Raw genomic sequence first — 23,506 nt, forward strand, 5'->3', positions numbered from 1 at the left:
TGAATTAGATATCCATGTTGGATCTCGGTTTTCTACACGCCCAAACGCAGCGGAAGTTTTAAAATTTTTATTTTATTTTGACAATCAAAATATATTTGATTTGGACGTTCGTATGGTTTTACGATTAAACATTCATAGAGAGTTAGAATATTATACCTTTGTGAATTAAATCACTTGGCTCCAACTAATCCGGTATAAACGGATTAGCTCTTGATGAATCCCTACGAACTTTCTTCAAAAGCTCATTTGTTAATTCTTCTAATCAGGTCCACGACTAGATGATTTATTCCTCTTCCAATTTGCACTAGAAAATTGGAAGAAGTTTTGCGTTGGAGATCAAATAATGAGAGACGGCTCAAACTTTTCTTCAAAAAGAAGTGGCCGAAATTTTGGAGAGAAAAACTTGTGATTTTCGAAAATTGTGAAGGTGGAGGCTAGGGTTATGGCTTGATCACTCCTATTTATAATTAAGCCAAAACCTAATACACTTAATTAACATTAATGGGCTTGATTAATTAATTGGACTAGTCTAACTAGTTTAATTAATTAATCAAAGTCCATCAAGAACTTTAATTATTTAGTATGTTGGACTTGTACTCCTACAAGCCCATTAAACATACTTTCCACTATATTTAATTTAATATTTAATAAACTCAACCTTTGAGCTTAATAAATTAAATACATTATAAATTCAACATTTGAATTTAATATTTAAATTATAACAACTCTTTGAATTTTATCACCTCCAAAATTTAATATTTAATAAACCCAACATTTGAGTTTAATAAATTAAATTCTCAAATTTTATAAATTCAACTCCTTGAATTTATTCTCTCAAAATTTAATTATCATAAATTCAACTCCTTGAATTTACTANTGAACCAATCGATTATGATTAACGTACAGTATTGTCCTTTCATCTCATATATCCCGATCGAATCTGCAACCATTGGTTCATCGAGGGCTGCATATTAATTCGATAACTATGTGATAGCTATAATAGTGGCATCGCGTGTACTATTGGAGAACTCTTTCTCTAACGTACATCTCATACTCTGGCCAGAGATTCCATGCACTATTATTACATTAAATCACATAGGATATCCACACCCGTAGGTGAGCGGTGAATCCCCGACTACAATGCACTGGCTCCTATATGTGTCGCAACTATACCCAACCTCGCCACCTGATGACTCTCCTGGAGCCGGTAAACGAGTCAAAGAACAGCCCTAGCATATAGAGCCTCAGTGTTGTCCCGGGTCGTAAGGACTAATGGTGTACAATCATAACCACGGACTTATCCTCTCGATGAATGATAACCACTTGGAAAGTCCGAGGGAGGGTTGTTCGGTATAATCATCATATGACTACCCATCTGCATGTTTGGACATCTCTATGCCCTTACCAAGAAACGCAGTACACAACATCACAGATGCTAGTCTCGAGCTCAAGCGACCTTTATCCCTGTTTTAGGCGACTAAATCGACTAGGAACGAATTTAGAATATGCAGTGTTTACAAATGAGTTTCAACATCGAATTACGATTCATTTGTATTAAAGCATAATCAAGGTCTTTATCTATGTTTGATAACATGGGTATACAGATAAAGAAATAACAAACCATGAAATAATGAATTATATTAAAATAAAGATTGTTAATTACAACTGAGTCAGCCAACAGTTGGCTTGCAGTGCATCTACTCTAACAATCCAAACTATTGAGTAGGAACTTATCATACAAAAACCAACCTACAAAACTAGAGATACGGGAGAGGCAAGCTCCTAGATAGGTTGACTGGCAAATCAGTTCAGTATCGCGGTTCTCTTTTTCCTCTCATTATGATCAAAGAGAGATGTTTATGAAAAATTCATCCACAAGTGGTAAAAAAGGCGAAGGTTATTTCACAAGTAGTTTCAATTTAACCCCATCTCTTCTTGCATTTTTTCAACTTTTAGTCAATTTAACCCCATCTCTTACTTTGCATTTTCTCACTAAACATGTGCAATTATATTAGAACTAACAAAATAGTTACTCGAAAATGAACCATTACAAATGAACCATTTGCAGAATATCAACAAAGATGTTAGAAAAAAGCATTACCTAAAAGTTGGCTCGTCTTAGTATTTGAATTCCCGACCTTTGCTCCCTCCAAGTTCCAATTCCACAACAAAGTCATCATAACACTGATAAACATATAGGACACAGGACCATAACCAAACAAAATCTGTTTCTTTTGCCAAACAAAGGTGGCAGAGTACCCTGGAATCTCAATGTAGCTTGAACCATAAAAACACTATTGTTGGCTCGAATTAGTTCTCTTCGAATCCGTACTCGATTCGAAGTTCGAAAATTTTAAAACTTTGGGCTCGAATTCGGTCCGAATCAAAGCTCGAGTTCGAGTTCGGTTCGATAGATTGAACATGTTCGCGAACTATTGCTCGAAAATAAGTACTCGAAATATTCAAAATTTATTTATTTAAAATATAATTATATTTTATTAATAAAATATTAATGCTCGTGAACGACTCGTCCTATCGAACAAAATAATTTGAGCTTGAGTTCGGCTCGAAAAAAGTTTGAAAATGTTCGAATTCGGCTCAAATTTGAACACAAATAAAATATTTTTCAATCCAGCTCGAAAAGCTCGTGAATCGACTCGATTCGTTTACGCTCGTACCCGATGAAGCCAATTTTGACGTATGCATGGCCAACAAAAATCCTTTATCATGAGTTTTGACATAAGCATGAAGCAAGCTACCCTGCCATGGTAGCTTGTGGGATGGGATGCATATAAGCAACCATGGGCTTTTCCCCCATTATTGTCTAATGATTTAATCGGTTCAATCCCTATTGTTTTATATGAAATAAAATTATCTACGAAAATTTTAAAATCAACTCATTTAGTATAAGGGGAAAAAAAATGGGGACTAAATCGGGTTCATGTTCAAAACATTAAGAATTGTTTGATTAATCTAATATAATAATGGATCGAATCGAGAAAATTATTGCACAACAATGGAGTACTAAAAAGAGGGCAAACCATTGAACGATGAAGATGAATACATAATTAGCTCATAGTATTCTATAATATAGATTTTAGTAGGGTAATATTCTTTAGAAATATTTGAAAAATATTGAAGAAAAAATTTAGAATAGATCTATTAAGTTCATATAGTACCAAATATTTGTCGCTTTACCAAAAATTATATCTGGTGTTAAAAGTGAAACTCAAATCGTTTAAACCGTGTAGCAGTTCAGACAACACGTTTCGATCAATCTACCTAGCAGGGATAATTATTGTACCTAATTAACAATCTCCGTCTTAATAATTGCACCTTCTTTTTGTCAATGAGAATCAAACCTCTGACATTGGCTTTGATACGTAGGACCGAATGTTTGTCGTTTTAACAAAAATTATAAAGATGGTAACGGTGTAACTCAAATATTTTAAACTGTACAATAATTTAAATATCACGATTAGATTACTCTACCCAGCGTCTGGTAATAAATTTAACAAATATATGGTAGTAAATTCGACTTTTTTTTTTTTGTTTATTGTTACCCATAATCATCGAAACAAATTTAAGATTTTTAGGATTATTATATAATATTTCATAAAATCAAAATTTAAAAATATATTTTCAGAATAAAGTTAGATAAAAAAAAAAAACTCACTTTTCTTGCAACAAGTTAGTTAATCTTGTTCGTGACTCACACGACGTTGTTGGATTCTGCAAGTGCATACGTGGCAATCCCATCTCCCATTCTTCGAGTCGGATGTTGAATCAATTCGATAAATTCATTTGAAGAAATCACCGCAGCTTTCCTGTAGCTTCAAGATAATCGAACCGCGCAATATACAAGAATCAAAATTTGCAATCTTTGAGTTTTTTTTATTGAATTTTCTCAACTATTGACCCAATTTCATAGTTTTAGGTGTACGTATATGATTACATGTTTGCATGTATGTGTAGGGAGAGGGGAAGAGTTGAGTAGCGTTAAGGAATGGCATTGCTTCGGAAATTGTTTTACCGGAAGCCGCCGGATGGACTGCTTGAGATATGCGAGAAAGTATACGGTGCGCTGTGACTCTATCTCCATTTGTCCCTCATTTTGAGCTATTTTTGTTTTTGGTTATTTCTTTTAAGCCGTGCATGTTTATGGAAAATTAGTTTTGGGAAGGTTTTATTGCTATTTTCTGGAAAAGCACGGTTTTTTCAATTTCGATGTCTGTTGAATAAGGAGATTATGAGTTGTATTTGCGGGTTAGTTTAGCTTTACTTTTGAATCATTGGGTTTGAGTGGTGAAAAAATGGGCTTTGGAAGAGGCATAATTAATGATAATAATTAAACAAAAAAACAAGGACTTGTAAAGATATAGTTTCCCGAAGTGGTGTGGTGCATTGGGAATGAAGTTATTGTTCTTTTGTCGACATCAGTTGATGCTAAGCAAGATGTAGTTGCTGATTGTTGTTCTACGTGTTAAGAAAAATAAATTTTATTGTGGTGATTATGGACCACTAATAGGCACCTATTACTCAAGTGGTGTAGATGTTTGTCTTAGCTTTATGGATATATGCATGGGAGTTGACCACAGGTTGTAACATGTGAAAGTGGGGTGGGAAGGCATCCTAATACAAATCTTCTAAACACTCTATAGAGAAGGTATGGAACTTCTAATTCTGAAGGCTTATTAATGAGCAAGGAGAATTGGAGTCTTCTTTAGATATGCCATGAAAGAAGAAGAATGGATGGAATGTCAGTATGCGTTAATTGAATTTAATGGACTCAAGAGTAGCCATTTTAGGAATGTTAGGTTTCACAATCCCTGAATGGGTTAGTCTTCATTCCTGAACCGTGTTATGTTTTAGGAACAATGATACTGCACATATCCGGTTGGTTACTAGTTAAGGAATTAATATGTGGATCCTATGATACAAGTGTGCTTGCCTCTACGTAGGACGTGTAACTAATAAGTAAAATGCATGTATTGCTCATATGTTAAGTATCTAAACTAGTCAACTTTGAATTTAAAATGTCAAACCAGTGAGAGTGAATTTACATTCTGTAATGTAGAACTCATGAGTCATGATGCATGGTTGACCCGCGGTAAAAAAGCAATATAAATTCTTGTCAGCTGCTGAAACTTGATGCATGGAATTGATTAAATGCAATGATTAAGTAAAAAATGATTCGTTATTTGGTGGAACAGTGTCCTTATCATGCATAGCATGATGGCTTAAATTTGAATATTATTACCATGGGTAAAAAATGAGGTACTTTTGAGTAAATTTGCATTTTTTATATCTTACAAGATTGTTGCTTATAAGCAAATTGAAATGAATTTTGTATTCAATTTGACAAGCCTAAGGTGTGCCTATGGTATTTATAATTTATACAGTATTTGACGATTGTTTTACCACTTACACTTGGGAAGAACAAAATTACAAGAACTATGTGGGAGGAATAATGACACAACTTAGGGAGCACTATCCTGATGCCTCTATCCTAGTTTTCAACTTCCGAGAGGGGGAAACCCAGAGCCAGATGGCTAATGCTTTGTCAGAATATGATATGACTATAATGGAGTACCCTCGGCAGTACGAAGGATGCCCATTGCTCCCAATGGAGATGATCCATCACTTTCTCCGATCAAGTGAAAGCTGGCTATCACTTGGGCTGCAGAATCTGCTTCTCACACACTGTGAACTTGGTGGTTGGCCAATTTTAGCTTTCATGTTAGCTGCTTTATTGATCTACAGAAAGCAGTATAGTGGGGAACATAAGACCTTGGACATGGTGTACAAGCAAGCCCCTCGGGAGCTTTTGCACTTGTTGTCCCCGCTGAATCCTATTCCTTCTCAGTTACGCTACCTGCAATATGTGTCGCGGAGGAATATTGCTGCAGAATGGCCTCCATTAGACAGGGCACTCACCATGGATTGTGTCATCATTAGGATGATTCCTAATTTTGATGGCGGGGGTGGCTGCAGACCAATATTTCGTCTATATGGACAAGATCCTTTTCTTGTTTCCGACCGTACACCCAAGGTTCTATTTTCAACTCCAAAAAGGAGTAGAGTTGTTCGACACTATAAGCAGGTGAGCTCTTACATTTTTGTGATGATTGTGTATGTTGTTGGTTGACCAAATGTGTGTGTGTGTGTGTGTGTGTGTGTGATCACCTCAAAAATTATTTGACTGAGTTAGCAGGAAGATAAATCCCTTTATCCAGGCTTTTGTCCAACTATAAGTAGTTCTTGAACTTAAAAATGGAGGATATAGTCTACTTTGGTAAAGGTTTACACTAATCAAGTGGACAGGATTATAAACTAAAATTATAAAGCCATCGCACACATGGATATATAGAATAATATAGTCCATTGTTAACAACATGCACCGATTTATAACTCCTGCTGCAGGTGGGTCAAGTGGTATTTTAATGAGACACTAATGAATTCAGTTATTCAATATGATTGGTGCTGGCAATTCAATATGCTCGAGAAACTTTCCAAAATGCTATATTATGGATATTTAAATGCATTTTATTTTGAAAGAATATGTCATACTTTGGTTGTAGGAGTAACATTCTGGACTATTTAGATAATAAGAGGGCTCAACTGAAATCATGTTTTATTAGTCTTGGTCATAGGTTGTGTACTGTATGAAAAACTCCATTTATTTGAGACCTAAATGGGACTTCTGAATAACAATTGGGAGAGGGGAAAGAAAAATCATTGTAGCTGTTGTCCTCTGATGTCTTGGTATTCATATTTGGCAAAAATACTATAAGCGGGTGAAGGATGGCAGTTTAAAACTTGATTTTAATTAAAAACTATAACTATAAGAAATTAAAAGGAGAAGCCACTCCTCACCTCGCCCATTGTTTTTGGTTATGTGTTACATGAGAGAGCAATCAAAATACAACTTGTGTTATGATGTGAGTCACTGCCTTACCTCTATGATTTCTGTTGTATTCTGTAGTTCTCATTTCTTTGAATAACATCTGGAGAGTATAATCCAAAAAAGAGAGCTGAAAAGCAATGGAGACTGGAAGTATAAGACAGATGCTGTTTTATCATAAAATAAAATACAATGGTGCAATTTTCTTGAAATTTGAGTGCTTGTTCATGCATAATCCACATGTAGTTTGAAGAATGCGACAAAGTATTGGAGTTTTATCATGTTTGAATCAGTGGTTTGAGATTTCTTTTTCCTGTAATGAACACCTTGGCTTTTATTGTTCTTCAGTGAGGTTAAAATGTGAAGTTATTGTTAATGAAGTCTTTTATATGCTTTTTAGAAGTCTATATATTTTAATTTCCGATAAAATTTCTTTTTTTATTTGGTTTAGCATCTTGAATAAAAGGGAAAGAGGAGGATTTCATCTACCCGCTCCCCTTTCTCCTTCTTCCTGTTTTGCATGTATATACATGCACAAGTACTCTATTTGTTGGTATACTGTTAGTGTTATTAATATAGTGTGTGTCTTTGGCTATGTTTATATTAGCGTTTATCTTTGTGTGCTGTCCGTGTTTACAAGTTCCTGGAATTATGGTATTTCAGTCTCTGTTCATTGGGTTATTTTCAGGCAGAATGTGAATTAGTTAAGATTGATATCAATTGCCACATCCAAGGCGATGTTGTATTGGAGTGCATCAATTTGCATGATGACATGGAGAGAGAAGAGATGATGTTCCGAGTCATGTTCAATACAGCTTTTATTAGGTCAAATATTTTAATGCTCAACCGGGATGAAATTGACATATTGTGGGATGCCAAGGATCAATTTCCTAGGGATTTCAGGGCAGAGGTATGTTTTTTCTCTCGTGTTCAATAGATGCTAAAAATATGTCTTCTCACTCTTAAATCTTAATAAGAGTCATAAACATGATTATGCGAATCATTTTTGGAAAAAGGTTATATTCTCTGAGATGGATGCTGCTGCTTCCACAGTTCCTGTGGATTTTTCTTGTTTTGAAGAGAAAGACGGGCTTCCATTGGAGGCATTTGCTAAAGTTCAAGAGATGTTTAGTAGTGTGGATTGGTTGGTACCAAAAGGAGATGTCACTGTTGAAGTTCTCCAGCATTTATCTTTATCAAATGCTGTTATTGAAACTTATTCTCACTCCGAAAAGTCTCCGGAAAATCAGCATCCTGCTACGCTAGAATATAGTACTGAGAGCCCAACAAATTTATCTTCAGATAAGCACAGTAATTTTTCTCCCCAGTTATCCTCAAATACAGATGTGCTTAAGCAGGTGGATTCCCAAGAAAATAAAATCGAGGAAGTAATGTTCACCAAGCCAACACCAGTTTCTCCAGGAGAACTAACTCCGCTCCCATCAACTGTCAAAACTTTGAATCTCTTACACTCTAAACTACTTGGTTCTGATGCTCGTGTAATTGACATTGCCAGAGCAGGTCCTCGTCTGACTGAAACTGAGATAATGTCTTCTGAAACCTTTTTTTCAACTTCACCAATTCCATCTACAATTAATCCTGTTATTGGTTCTGGACAGTCTCAAGTCAGTCCAGCAACGCCGTCATCTCCTCCTACTCCATCCTTGGAGAAGAAGATAGATGCCCGAAGTGGGATTGATCCTCTTCTTTGGTCCCCGGAAATGCCCAGTGTTTCGACTCCACTTTCCAAGGATGACTCTACAGTTGCAAGTGATTTTTCTTTTTCTTCTACTAAAAGTCCTACAAATGATGATAGAGTCATAATTTCTAGACCTCTTACACTGACACCTTCTCATTCAGCTAAAGAGATGGCTAAAGTTCCTAGGGCCGTATCCCCCCCACCACCATCTCGATCTCCTAATCATTCCTCCTCAACTGCAGGTGAAGTGATATGTAACAGAGTCGTTTCCCTTTCCCCAGTCTCCCAACCATTTGTCCCAAACAATATTCAAACAACTAAAACTAAACTTCCTCCACCACCGCCACCTCCTCCTCTTTCTGGTACTTGGACAACATATGTTACTCTTAAAATTGCATCTCAAATACCTGTTGCATCGAATCAATTCACAAATGACCCTATAAAAGAAGATTCGGTTTATGCATCAGGACGTCTCCCTTCCAATGATCCTCTAATTGAGCATTCATCCTCCAGTGTTGAGCCCTCATCTTCATCTCCCCTTTCAATTACCCCACCTTTGATGAATAATTTAGCTACAAAACCTTCACACAGTCCACCTCCGTCCCCACCCCATGTTCCAATTTCCCCACTGAAGGAGAATTTAGGTTCTTTAGGTGCTCCTCCAACTCCGACTCCTCAACTTCCACCCCCACCTCCTTTAGCCATGCCTATGATTGATGGTTTAGCCACTAGATGTGTACCTGGTCCACCTCCACCTCCTATTTCCCCGATGAAGGAACATTTAGGTTCTGTAGTTGCTCCTCGATCTCCACCTCCACCTCCACCTTCCTTAGCCTCGCCTGTGATGGATGACTCGGCCAAAAGATCTACACCTTGTCCACCTCCACCTTCCTTAGCCTCGCCTATGATGAATGCCTCAGCCAAAAGATCTACACCTTGTCCACCTCCACCTCCTCCTCCGATGTCTCGTGGTGAGAGTTCATCGATAAGAGGAGGCCCTCCTCTTCCTCCACCTCCTCCATTGCATTCTGGGCACGGACCATCTTCGATGTATCCCCCACCCTCACCATCTGTCCCAGCTCTTTCTGAAAAAGATGGTTACCCTCTTACTTTACATGCTCCTTCCATTCCTTCGGTTCCTCCTCCTCCATTCAATTCTTATAAAGAAGCTCCAAATGTAACAACTACGACTAATAAAGCTAGTGGTGTCTCTGGGTCGCCATCTCCTCCGCCACCTTCTATTACTCCGCCTGGAATAAAAGGGAAATCTTTGTTGTCACGTACTCTCACTTCTAGGAATAACCAAACAAAGAAATTAAAGCCCCTACATTGGCTAAAATTATCTAGGGCGGTTTCAGGAAGCTTGTGGGCAGAAACACAAAAATCTGGTGAAGCTTCCAAGTATGTATTTTTCTCTGGTGATTTGAGATTGAATGGCGTTCTCCTTCACCCCTCTTCTGGGTGTGTTTTTGGATTCTCGTGTCATAATATTGTTCTTACTTTGTTTATGTATTTTTGCTAGGGCTCCTGAGATTGATATTTCAGAACTTGAGTCTCTCTTCTCTGCAACAGTTCCAAATCCTGGTGAAGGGGGCTCAGGCAGAAAACTTAGTGCAAGGGGCTCAATGGCAAATAAATCTGAAAAAGTGCAACTGGTGATTTATGTTCTTCATGCTTTTGCTTGTATGACTAGTCCCCAGATTTTTTTAAACTAGCATTTATGGTTTAATTTTATTGTGATATAGTTTTGACCTTTCCAATTGGTTGAATGGACCATCATTTGGATCAAGTTATACATGCAATACTCATGAATTTTTCAGTGTTTTGTGTTTTTCCACACTGTGGATATTGTTTTTTTAAATTAGTTTGTCACCACATGATTTCAATTGTGAATGTCCAATTTTCTCTCGTAATTTTATACACTGAACATTTCATTAAAAAGTTCTTGTCTTGATTTGAGATTACCATTGTCTTCATGGTGTCATTTTTTTATCGTTAACTATCTTGTTTCGTTTTGCACTAGAAATTGTTAAGATTGGAACTTGGACCTAACTCAACCCCACAAGCTAGCTCAAGGGGAGAGGATTGTCCAAACCCATATATGCAACTCCCAGGTATTTTATCCAACCGATGTGGGACAACTAACACTACCCCAGAAATGAACATCTGGAGTGTGAAGTTTACAAATGACCCAATTATGGGCAGAACGGATGGCCCAACTATGAGCGGCCCAACACATAACGGTGGAACCTGAGCTCTGATACCATGTTAAGATTGGGATTTGGACCTAACTCAATCCCAAAAGTCAGGAATTTTACCCAACCGATGTGGGACAATTATAACACCCCCTCACGCTCAGGAAAGAATATCTGGAGCGTGAAGTTTACAAATGACCCAAATATTGGCAGAACGGGTGACTCAACTATGGGCAATCCAACACATAACGGTGGAACCTAAGCTCTGATACCATGTTAAGATTGAGACTTGGACCTAACTCAACCCTAAAAGCTAGCTCAAGGGAGGGGATTGTCCAAGTCCATATATGCAACTCCCTTGTATTTTATCCAACCGATGTGGGACAACTAACACACCTCCCTCACGCCCAGGAATGAACATCTGGAGCGTGGAGACCCCCATTACGCCCAGGAATGAACATATGGAGCGTGGAGTTTACAAATGATGTTAGTTGTCTCACATCGGTTGGATAAAATACATAGGAGTTGCATATATGGACTTGGACAATCCTCTCCCCCCTTGAGCTAGCTTTTGGGGTTGATTTAGGTCTAAGTTCCAATCTTAACATGGTATCAGAGCTCATGTTCCACCGTTATGTGTTGGACTGCCTATAGTTAGGCCACCCGTTCTGCCCATAGTTGGGTCATTTGTAAACTCCACTCTCCAGATGTTCATTCCTGGGCGTGAGGAAGGTGTCTTAGTTGTCCCACATCGATTGGATAAAATACCTGAGAGTTGTATATGTGGATTTGGACACTCCTCCCCTTTTAAGCTAGCTTTTGGGGTTGAGTTAGGTCAAAATCTCAATCTTAAAAGAAACTGTTCTATCTTGTTTCTTTTTACACTAGAAACTGTTCTAGATTCGTCTCTGAGATATTGAAATCCATGTCTCCAGATTTCACAATTTATTAAGGTTTTTGGTAACACATCATGATTTATTCCTAACAAGACAAACTCTTTCGGATCATTATTCAACTTTGAGCCAAGAAAAAAAGAAAAAGAACATCAGGTTTTATCACCGCATAGAACATATAACACTCAGTACTGGCATAGTTCAGTCAAGAATTTTCACACTCAAGTTTCATATGAAATCATGGCAAAATAAATAAATACTCTATTAGTGTTAGGAAGTGGTATGTGGAGAAACTTTTGTAAGCCACTATATCCTAGATGAATTTCCACAAAAGTTATATAGTGAGCTGGCCCGTTAATCTTGATGTCCAATATGTAGCCCAAAAGATATTAGGTTGTTATACCAGTCCCTTTTGGATGTGCAGTCAGCATTCATATCTTGTTAAGAGAGATTATAATTAGTTTCTTTATCACTTGATTGCCTCTTTAGACTGAGGAACGTGGTTTTTCGGAAATTAGACCACCAACAAAAAAATATCATGTTACCTAGAACAAAATTGTTAACTCTTGTCTTGATTGAGCTTGTGCTGTTCAGACAAAGCAATTTGTAATATGTCCATGTTTTTATCACATCTAAAATGAGATATCTATCTTTCTTTTATCAAAATTTGATGAGGGAGCTTTTCGTGATTACTTTTCTATTGTCCTTTTGTTTGATGAGTCAACATTGCGTGTTACAAATTGACCTTTTGCTGCATCCCTCATTACCCCATGCCTAACTTTGTTATCTTCTTGATGACAATTAGAGGATTACTTTTCCTGCTGTTTGCTAACCCTCTTTTCATCAACATAAAAAATAGTGCGAAATTGTTTCCGAGGATAATGATCGTGAAACTTGTATCACTTCAAATTCCTTTGCAGATAGACCACAGGCGTGCATACAATTGTGAGATCATGCTTTCAAAAGTGAAGATACCCTTGCATGACTTACTGGTGAGTTGTTCCTTGTTCAAAATAAGTTTTTGGACTCAAAGAAGCTTTTTTTATTGCTCAGCATCCATCAGTTAAACTGAAACAAAAAAATGTTCAATATACTGATTTAATAACAATTTATTTTTTCTATTTCCGTAAGTATTCAAACACCCATGACTAAATAGCCAGAAAGAATCATTAAAAAGAAAAATTAGAGAAATAGGTATTGCTTATGTAAAGTCTTCCCTCTGATAGCACTCATAGGAACAAGAGCTTTTGTGCGAAATAGAGAGATAAGATAATATAGGTTACAGTTGATCATGTCGAGAAGGAAAAATGAATTCAATAGATTTGTGGATGTCCAAAACATAAAGCCCTAGATCCACTGTGATATAATTTTATTCTCTAGTAGACAACAATATTCTCCGACTAAAATGAAATCAAAATTGAAGAAAGGTGAATAAGATAAATTCTTGCAATTGACGATGTTGTCCTTTGATTATCTGTCTTTTCGTCTCAACCAGTTGTCATTCACTCTCTGAAAATGCTTTAGAACAATATGAACATTGAACCCTTGTTTTAATTGTTTTCTCTTATTATACTATGTTATTTTAAAACATTTTGATTTTATAGGATTCATTCCCATCTAAATTTGTGTATCCTTTAATTCAATAAATCTGCCTTAGATAAATGTCCATGCTTTTTCTTGAGCGGCAGCTTGTCGGGATTATTGATGACCCATGTTATCAAATTCGGTCAAAAAAATTGTTTTCTAGATTAAAATGGATGGCGGAACTATGGCCTGATGTTTATTGACTACATCTAGAAAAGTACTCCCTATATTCTGAACACAATTAGATATGGTTCCCGCATGAACTGTGTAGGACTGACGCATACCACATAACTAGTAGTTTTCCGGCGTAGTATAGTCAAGATCCATGTTTATTTTCTTAAATTTTTTGGCCTTTTAGGTGTGTTTTAAGCCAAGATTTTATCCCTACAAATGCGATGACGAGTTGAATTAATTATCTTGAAAACAATAGTTAAAACCAACTAGTAAAGCACGATTCCAACAATAAATTTTATTTAAAGGCATATATTTTACACCTATGAGGCGCCTTTATGAATTGTATCCTTTTAGTTGCTATATGTGTGTGTACGTATTTGATATCCTATTTGTCAGCATACTAGAAAGATTCTCAATGAGTCAAAACATTTTGTGAATGAGAGCAGAAATTAGAAATATTTTTTGTTTAAAAAATTATTTCAGAAATGTTGAATTCACATCCCATGGGTAATTTTGTGTTTTTCATGCAACATAGTTTCTCTTTGTTTTATAATTTTTGGTTACAAATTTTGTAATTTTTTATACGCACCTCCTTTTCGTAATTCTGTGATAATCTTTTCTGCAATATCTTAGAACTCTGTACTTTCGTTGGACGACTCGGCATTAGATGTTGATCAGGTTGACAACCTCATCAAGTTTTGTCCAACCAAAGAGGAGATGCAGATGCTTAAGGTTATATACATGATTTTTTTTTGTTAATTTTTATGTCTAGAATCTCGAGTAACTTCATCACCACAACTTGTGTAGGCAGAAGTAATTCAAGTTTTGCAAAGTTCTTTGACAATCCTGTCATGAGATTAACCACAAATTTTATGTTTCCAGGGTTATACAGGGGATAAAGATAGTTTAGGAAAATGTGAACAGGTCTGTATTATACCAGATTTTTTTCGGAACTGATTCTGGTGTTTTCAATACGTGGAAACTTACATTGCAAGAAATATTAATATTTTTTGGTCTTCTTCAAAACCTCAGTTCTTTCTGGTGTTGATGCAAGTGCCAAGGATAGAATCTAAGCTGAGAGTTTTTTCATTTGAGATTCAATTTTCCTCTGAGGTTAGAATTCAGTATGTCAGTTGCTGGTTTCCACTTTTTGGAGTTTAATTATTCATGATTGTTTGTTTCGTTTGGTCGTCTCACAGGTTTCTGACCTCAGGAATAATCTGAATGTTGTAAATTCTGCAGCAGATCAGGTAAATGGATTTTATCTTACTATCTAAGCCACACTATTTTAGTATAAATAATATTGATATCTGATTCGTATTTGCAACCATGTTCTCATCAGATTAGGGGTTCCTCAAAGTTAAAAAGAATAATGCAAACAATCCTCTCTCTTGGTAATGCGCTGAACCAGGGAACTGCAAGAGGTCAGTTAAATATATCAGTGTCTTGTTTGTCTCAGTCGTTTTTGTGATTTTAACTGTTTATCCTCAATGATATGTTAAAGCATGGTAGAGCTCTTAGTCAACTGAAAACTTAAATGGATCGACATCTATAAATTAAAATTTGGTTTGACATAGAACTGTTTGCTGGGGATATGAGTCAGAACTTTGTAGATATTGATATTATATCCTTTTTTATATGGTTTTGGCTGTCATTTAGCTTTTTGGTCACGAAATGATTTAGTTCGGTGGAGATAATCATCACCTGCCCGTGGGTTATGCATTGGAGGTTGAACTGGTACAGATCCACCATAATATTTGTTTCATTTAAGTTTTTCATTGTGCACATGATAGTAGGCTCAGACACACATACAATTAAAGATGTAAACAAACCAAGCCGCTCACTATCTATTCGGAGCTCGGCTCGGTGAAAAGCTCGTCCGAGATCGTCGTTTAGCTTATCGAGCCGAGCTTGAGCTTAAGAATATTAGGCTCGTAAGCTTGCGAGCCTGTTTGCGAGCTCGAGCTCGGCTAGTTTGTTGTGTCGTGAGCATACAATAACTCAAGCATTGGAAGACAACTTGCATTGTCCCACATCGATATCTGAGTGAAAGAGAAGAGATTGAAATTATAAAATGAGAAGTCCACCTCCTTAAATTCTCATATCGTAGTCGATATTTTTGGCTAAAAGTGCTCGACAAGCTTGAAAATGAGCTCGAAAATGAGTTTGTTTAACGAGCTCGAAAACTAGCCAGCTTAAAGAGCCAAGCTCGAGCCAGACTCGTTAAACATGATAAACGAACTATTAATGAATCGAGCTTGAGCCAATGTATACCTTAAACGAGCTGAGTTCGATTCTGATGCTATTCGGCTGGGTTTGGCTCGGCTCGGCTCGCTCACATCCCTACATACAATATACCAAGCAAGATGAAAAACCAATGGTAAAGCTGTTGTCTGACCCTCGAGGATTCTTCTGTCTTTGTGTTAAAGCTTCTAAGGACAGATTATCATTGGACACAAAAAAATTTGTGTGGTGTTCTGAGATATGGTATCCATGAAAGGATGTGTCCCGAGATATCGTCCTAACTCTTTACAAAAGTGTCTCATTAAGGCTCCTTATACATTATTGGTTGATTTTTCCCTCGTGACTCTGTCGTGGAATTCGATGTTGGCTTTGGATCGGTCAAGAGGTCCCACTTGTACGTGGCAGTTAGCATGATTGGAACTTGCTCGGTAGAAGCACAATACCTTTGTGAACGAGATTGAGTGAAGAAATGTCAACTTTGATGCATTATTTCTTAAATGAAGACTTAGGAGGGCAAGTAAAGAAAAACAACCTGAGGGCAAGTGAAGAAAAACAACATTCATGATAGCCTGTTTTCCTGTCTAGCAAAATTAGTTCCAAACTTAGCAATTTTCTGTTATGTTATTGATTATCATGAAAAAATTAAGAAAAGACTATTGGACGTAAACCTCTTTGGTATTTTTTAAGCCATTTTTTAGCTATTCAAACAGGGATGCAATTCCCTTTCCATCATCAAATTCGAGATCGTGACTGAGTTTATTTGTGGTTTGGATGTTTATTTCCTTTGAGAACAAGTTTTGGGATTTAATTGCTACATTTGTTACATCATCTGATTTGGTTTCGTTTGGATATTATTTCGTCCTGTGTTTAATTTGGTGTTGAATTTTTGGAATTGTTATATTTGGAATCCGATTGTTTAATACTGAGTTGTCAAGATACTGGGAAACATATTAACTATGTTTGATCCAGGTGAACCAGTCCTGGTATTATGAGATAGGGCACAGAGAAAAGGGATAAAAATAATAGATAATGTCTTTAGAATGGGTTGAAGAGCATATATACATTTGGCTTTTGAAAGAACTGTTATCAAAGTTTCCTAACTATTCTCTTCTTCTCAAACTTTCAGTTGTATAATTAGAAGATTTGATTGTGTTTCACTACCTAATGGTATAAACCTGCATATTTTGGATGAAAATGAGAATGTATCTGGTTTATTTTTAAGTGACTAAAAATCTCCCAGCTCTTGAATTTGGGAACTATACCAGGGCCGAAACTTGACAATCACTTTCTGACTACTGCATATGTATGCAGTTAAGTCACAGAATTTGACAAGTGCACAACTTTCTGCTCTTTTATGCAATTTTTAGTGTAGCAATGTCATCTTATATTTGTCAGAATGAGACATTTGATTTATTTACACTTTTTTATTGCAAATATCGTTCTGTAATTATCGAGTCTAATTGAATGCGGTGATGACAGGTTCTGCTATTGGGTTCAGGTTGGATAGCCTGCTCAAACTTACTGAAACACGTGCCAAGAACAACAAGATGACATTGATGCATTATCTTTGCAAGGTATCCATCAACATGTCTTTTTGGCTAGCTTCTGACAAAAAAATAGTACAATTGAGAATCACATGAATAATATGTTGTTGCATTAGTGGTGCAAATTAGCATGATCTGTTGCTGGAAATTTCATAACAGAGGTGACCCAAACACAGCTTACAACTTTCATCGTACTGTGCTCTCCAAAGAGCAACTCTTCTCAAAATCTCACTCAAAAGGTGCTCTGTTGGAATCCCATTCTAACTAAAAATTCTTGTGGTTCCAGCTACAGGAGAACCAGGAACGGAGAGCTTTCCCCCTTTTTCCCGCCCGACTCTTTGGTCTTAAGAATTAAGACCGCTGGTTTTAAAAAAGAGTGATTGCCCTTCTCCGACCCTGTGCAACTATTGATTCCACATTGCAAAGCGATCTTTTGATTGTATTTGTCTTCTGAACTTATATTGGGTTCAAATGGTATAGGGGTCCTACTGATACATGCTATAAAGTTTTTTTTTTTTACTTGAGATGTGCCACATCTAATGTTAGTAAATGTTTGACACGTGAAATGGGTGCAGTAAAAAAGATAGCGTGCATTAAGATCCCTGCCTCTCCCTTTCAACTTCCTTTTCTTTCCTTTTATATTTCTGGTGTTTGGGAAACTTTAATAACTTTTGTATACTGTTTGTATTACCTGCCCTACTTCGTGAGATCTATCATTTCTTGTCAACTTGACCGTGCAGATCAAGCAATTTGTGGCTGTATAGTCTGTATTAGTTTCTCCCTGTACTTGGTGTCATGTACCACATTTCTTGTTCTGTGGTTGTTGCTTATTATGATTAGCTGCAAACAAAGACGACATTCACTTCATGAATATGGTAATGAAACTTTTTCTCTCCAGGTACTTGCTGATAAACTACCCGAGCTTCTTGATTTTTGGCAAGATCTGTCTAGCTTGGAACCTGCATCAAAGGTATGTTAAAGAATTTAATACCAATGTCAAAATTTTTAAGTTGTTATGATGTGTGGCATCTTATCATCTTAGTGGACAATTTTTTCCAGATACAACTAAAATTTTTGGCTGAGGAAATGCAAGCCATTAACAAAGGTATTGAAAAAGTTGTGCAGGAATTATCCATGTCAGAAAATGATGGACCCGTGTCTGACAATTTTCGCAAGGTAATTTGATGATAATATCCAAGCAACAATTCTTGCTAATTTTCTTCGAACTGATTTAATTTATTAAAACAATGTTTGGTTCTTATCAAACATCTTAGGGTACTTTTTCTTCATTTTATGTTTCTATGTACAATACATATTTAAATGCATACTTCAGTGGTTTCAAGGTGTTATTGTTTCTTTTACTTAGTTTTCATATCCAAGTTTATGTCCTGTTACCGAGTCCCCGCTTTAAGTGGGAGTCACGCATGAGCCTTTACTCGGCACTTAAAATTGTCAACCATATCCAGCAAGCTTTTTAAATCAATTGTGGTGTTTAAGAGAGGGGGAGGGGGTTGCAGGAGTTGAAAACAGAATAAATTAGTATTTGTCTTCACTCATACTTCTCCATTAGAAGACTATTTTCTGGAAAATTCTGGATCATTTCATCAGTGTCACCATTTGCAGCCATTATAATTGTTGTACTTGCTTAATTTGGCTTACTTTCTGACTTCTTATGCGGTCTTGAGTGCTGTAAGAGTGATTTCTCATGACCATGTAATGATGGTATATTGTCAATGTTGTTCCACGTGTATATTTAGTATATTTTGAGAGAATTAGTCTTGCTTTCCACTTGATCAAGTTTGATAAAAATCGAAAAAAACGTGATAAAATGTAATAAGAAATTTACATGGTAAATAAAAGTCAACCTAGAAAAAATGTTTGATAAACTCCATTTTAGCATCAAAATTAGGTGCAAATAACCAACCAAACTGCCCTAGTGGATAAATCAGGAATATAGAAAAAAAAACAATTGACCAAAGAATGCGATTGCATTCGAAGGTCGTAATTGAACAGATTGAGCAAGCTCGAATTGATGTAACATGAAACCTATCAGTCCAAAAGCGCCATGCAGAGCAACAAAAGTCCACAGACCGCCTAATTGACACCAACGAGTAAAATCTCCTTGTGCTTTACAACCCATAGTAACAATAAAGAATGGGCTAAACTATTAGAAGGAGTAGAAACTGCGGCCGTTAATAAATTACAGCCTTCAAAATAGGAACTGGTGTGAAGAAAGTCCCGTTTATCGTCTTTGATGGACTGAATGGATCCCGAAAGATGGATTGATTTTATCTCCTACCTCCAACAGGAAAGCGCCGTGACTCCCCGGTGATTGGCGACCCAAGCGTCAAAAAGTTCCGTACTTCATAGTTTTGACAAATAGATCCTACTTTCACCAGTCTGTTTACGCCTTCATTCTCTCACTCTTCATCATTAGATGTCGAAGCCCTTTCTCATTTCAGCCATTGGTGATAGCCATTCTACATCAATAAGAATGAGGCATGACTTCTTTTCCAGTAGCTATGCCTGAGCTAAAGCTCGTACAAGACTTTCTTTCCGGCCTTACGTTTCTGAGAACCTCAACATTTATACTATATAAAAGTCTTATTACTCTTCTACAACAATGAAACAACATGAAGGCAGCCAGTGAATGGTGCAAAAGATGAGCCAACGAAAAAGGTTTTATCACCCGCCATCAAATACCACAAGTATCAGAACTTAAATAGCACCTGTTGCCTGAAATTTGATATCCGTATACATGAAACTATGACTTTCATACAGTGGCTCTGTTAAACTGATTTGGAAAGTTGTAGCAAATGACTGTTGTTAAGTTATACTGGCATAGAGGTATATCAATACTTTCATTACCGGACAAATCTTAGGTTCCGAATGATTGTGGTCAACAAGATAATATTTGTTACGTAATTTTCTTGAAATGTTGATGATACGAACACTCTGGAAGATCTGATGGCCAGCAGTTGCAGCAGTGCCTGCAGGAAATGGCTAGACTGTAATTGAATTATGGCAAATGACCTGTCTCTATGATTTGTTTTGTATAAGCTTGAAGAACAGGCATTTTTCGAAATGATGGAAACTATTAAATCTAAACAATCGCTTAACTTATACCTTCTTTTGACATTGCCTTTTGCAAATGATTGTTGTTTCCCTGTTCAGGCTTTGAAGGAGTTTCTTAATTTCTCCGAAGGTGAAGTGAGGTCCTTGGCTTCGCTTTATTCGGGAGTGGTATGTATTGCTCGTCTTTCACAATATAGGTCTAGGTTTTGTATGTTCTTATATCTTCATAACATTCTTTGTTGTTCTAATATTTGATTGAACAGGGTAGAAATGTGGATGCATTGATCCTTTATTTTGGTGAGGACCCTTCTCGCTGCCCATTTGAGCAAGGTAATCTTATATTCCCTCTGTTTACAGTGGATGTCTTTTCATGGCTCATGGGTCAACCGATGACATTGACAGCATGTGTAACGCAATAAACTGTAAACTTTGTATGGTAGCGAAAAAATTCCTTCTCCCGATAGCATCATCAAAATATGGGGTGTGGTCTACTATACAACTTAAAAGGATATGGCTTGAACCATTGTTACTAGTTATAATTTTTAGTGAAACAGTAAGTGATCAGAAACCAAAGTTGTGTATTCAATTTCCATATGTTGTAAGGTAGTATAGTTATTGGGATGACGATGGTTGAGAAGCAACAATTGCCTCAAGAAGTTGAAAGGTGACGTTTGTGATAGAAATAATCGCAGAAAATCCTTTGTTAACGCGGATTTCAATGGTTACATACAAGTTTATAGAACATAGAAACGCGGTACGGTACAGTTTAAAAAGATGTGAGTTGCACTGTTACCCCATTGAGAAAACTATAAATATTCAAATCGATAGCCGATGGTTTATACAAAAAGATAATTGATTATACATCTAAAGATTGCATGAGATATAGTAGATGGTTTATTTTATTCAGGGATATTGTTGCTACACATGGTTTTGAGCTAGAACGTCTTAACTTGGTTTTTTGTTAGATTTAAGTTGGTGAAATACGTCAATTGATTTTTGTCATGAGCATACCATACCAACGATTAGAGCAATGGATATTTTGTTTTTTGAGCTTTGGTTGTTGAGTGGTTCCTGTGATCATATTATTCGAAAGTTAAACGTCTAGGAGTGTAAAGTTGGTTTGCAAGCTATTTGAGTCTGTTCGAGAAAAATTTGATTCGTATTCGAAATTATCAAATTCGAGTCAAACTCGAACATGTGATAATTTTTTTTGGAGCTGAACATCGAGCCCAAATTATTTTGTTCGATAGCTCGTGAACTGCTCACAATCTTTAATATTTTATTAGTTACTAATATAATGTGATTGTATTAAATAAAGTCTTTATTTTTTTATAGCTCGTCGATGTGTTTTAATATTTCAAACCAAACTCGAATTCGAGCCATGATTCGAACCAATTTTGAGCAAAAATATTAAAATTTCTGAGCTTCACATCGAATTCGAGCTTGAATATCCTAATTAGAGCTAAATTCTTCGGTTCAATTCGTTTATAATTTAGTCCCACTTTAGAGGAGATATCTAGATTGAAGGGTTTGAAATCAATAGAATTCGAAACTATAATGTAAGATGCATAACTTTTTTGGATCTTTTTTTTAAATTTTGTGAATTTAAATTTCTTGTTGAAAAGGTAATTTGGTGTGCCTCCTATCAAACATATCTCTTTTAACCCTAGTCTATTAGATTGTGCTTAGATAGACGTATATTAGATTGTGCTTAGATAGATGTATATGAGGTGGTGGATTTCACATTCCTTGATTTTCATGGATGGAAAAAATATAAATTTAAAATTCACATCTTATCAAGGCGTGCAATTTCAATAATAATTATAATGGATTTCAAATACATCGAAGATAGGTGACAACGTTAAGGTAGAATATCAACATTATATGGCTTTGTGGTTCTTGTTTGTCCTAATCTCTACCTGAAACACGGTGCAGTGATTTCAACGATACTGAACTTTGTGAGAATGTTCAAAAAATCCAACGAGGAAAACTGCAAGCAGCTGGAGTTAGAGAGAAAGAAGGCTGAAAAAGAAGCTTCAACTGAGAAATCAAAGATAAACGCAACTGAAAAAGATAGTGGGAAATTGATCTTATCCCGAGTCAAGAGCGTCAAATAATTCGATATGAAATAACCTTGGACTCTCAGATCATATTTAACCAAGACGGATATGCAACTGTTTCAATCTGACAGACACAGACATTGCAGCTGGCGAAAATCCCCCGAACGTTAACCTTTGCTTTGGACATTTGACGGCCACAAACAGGTAAAGATTAGACATTTTCAAGATAAAAACACTCCTAAATTTATAGCTTTCCTTCGTTTCTTCTCTCTCTTTTCGCTTCTAAGAGTTTGTAGACGGAACTTTGATCGAATTCCTTTGATAATCTTCATTTTGCAGAGTCTGGATGTCTATAATTTTGTTGATGATAGGTTCATGTACATATTCTTCTTGGCTGGAGAGATTGCAAGTTAATGTCTGAAAGAGTATGTTAGTTATGTATTTTCATTTGTAAAATTACACATTTTTTTCCTGGACTTTGTACAGTACACATTTCAAGTAGTAGCAATATATTTAGTTTAGCTGATCTCCAATTTTTAATTATTATAATATTTCCATAATATTATAGTTGAAAGATTCAGTACTTTGAACCATTGTTAGGGGCAGAACTAGCAGTAGTATGGAAGAATTTTTATACGTAAATTATATAAATTAAATAGTTGAAATATATTTATCTAAGTTGTTTACGTAGTGATAAAATCTTAACTATTATGACCAATATCTAAAGTTAAATGTGATTTAGAGAGTGTTTACGAACTCTAAAATAGCAAGACAAGTCGCTTAACGTTGTAACGTATGTCGTTCTTTTAAAAATGTTGTTTAATAATAAATGTTATCAAATTCCAATCAATATTGGTATTTAATAATAAATGATAACAAAATTGGTAGGTGAAACATAAATATCACAAGTATTTTAATTATGTGTATCATAGAGAAGACATTAATGTAAGTATATTAATCATATGGTGGATGTTGCTAAAAATATAAGCAATAATTGGAGACACTTTTTGTCTTTTTTGTAATGCAAGTTAAAATTAATCACATAAATTAGGATAGAAATTTAATACACATTCATCCCATGCATATTTGGTTTACTCACGGTTTAGTCGATCTCTCCGAACTTATAAAATTCAA

The 23,506-nt window shown here is 36.1% G+C and overlaps 1 protein-coding gene across 5 annotated transcripts; it reads left to right on the top strand.

The window, feature by feature from the left end:
- Positions 1 to 3,662: 3,662 nt before the first annotated feature.
- LOC140963109 (formin-like protein 18) lies at positions 3,663 to 22,898 on the top strand. 5 transcript variants are annotated; one of them, XM_073422345.1, is made up of 19 exons: positions 3,666 to 4,079; positions 4,553 to 4,666; positions 5,403 to 6,103; positions 7,593 to 7,814; positions 7,921 to 10,004; positions 10,126 to 10,258; positions 12,612 to 12,683; positions 14,083 to 14,181; positions 14,332 to 14,373; positions 14,482 to 14,562; positions 14,649 to 14,699; positions 14,792 to 14,873; positions 17,173 to 17,267; positions 18,136 to 18,207; positions 18,297 to 18,413; positions 20,412 to 20,480; positions 20,576 to 20,642; positions 22,248 to 22,576; positions 22,712 to 22,898. In XM_073422345.1, exons 3-18 carry the CDS (start codon positions 5,471 to 5,473, stop codon positions 22,427 to 22,429), a joined length of 4,101 nt encoding a protein of 1,366 aa, XP_073278446.1. In that variant the 5' UTR covers positions 3,666 to 4,079; positions 4,553 to 4,666; positions 5,403 to 5,470; the 3' UTR covers positions 22,430 to 22,576; positions 22,712 to 22,898. The 5 variants fall into 5 exon arrangements, with proteins under 5 accessions (XP_073278448.1, XP_073278449.1, XP_073278447.1 ...); XM_073422344.1 differs by lacking the exon at positions 4,553 to 4,666; XM_073422346.1 differs by lacking the exons at positions 4,553 to 4,666; positions 20,576 to 20,642; positions 22,248 to 22,576; positions 22,712 to 22,898 and having other exon boundaries at positions 3,664 to 4,079; positions 17,192 to 17,267; positions 20,412 to 20,447.
- Positions 22,899 to 23,506: the final 608 nt, after the last annotated feature.

Source organism: Primulina huaijiensis, chromosome 17 (genome assembly GCF_012295235.1).
Source record: "Primulina huaijiensis isolate GDHJ02 chromosome 17, ASM1229523v2, whole genome shotgun sequence".
In the NCBI taxonomy this organism is placed as follows: domain Eukaryota; kingdom Viridiplantae; phylum Streptophyta; class Magnoliopsida; order Lamiales; family Gesneriaceae; genus Primulina; species Primulina huaijiensis.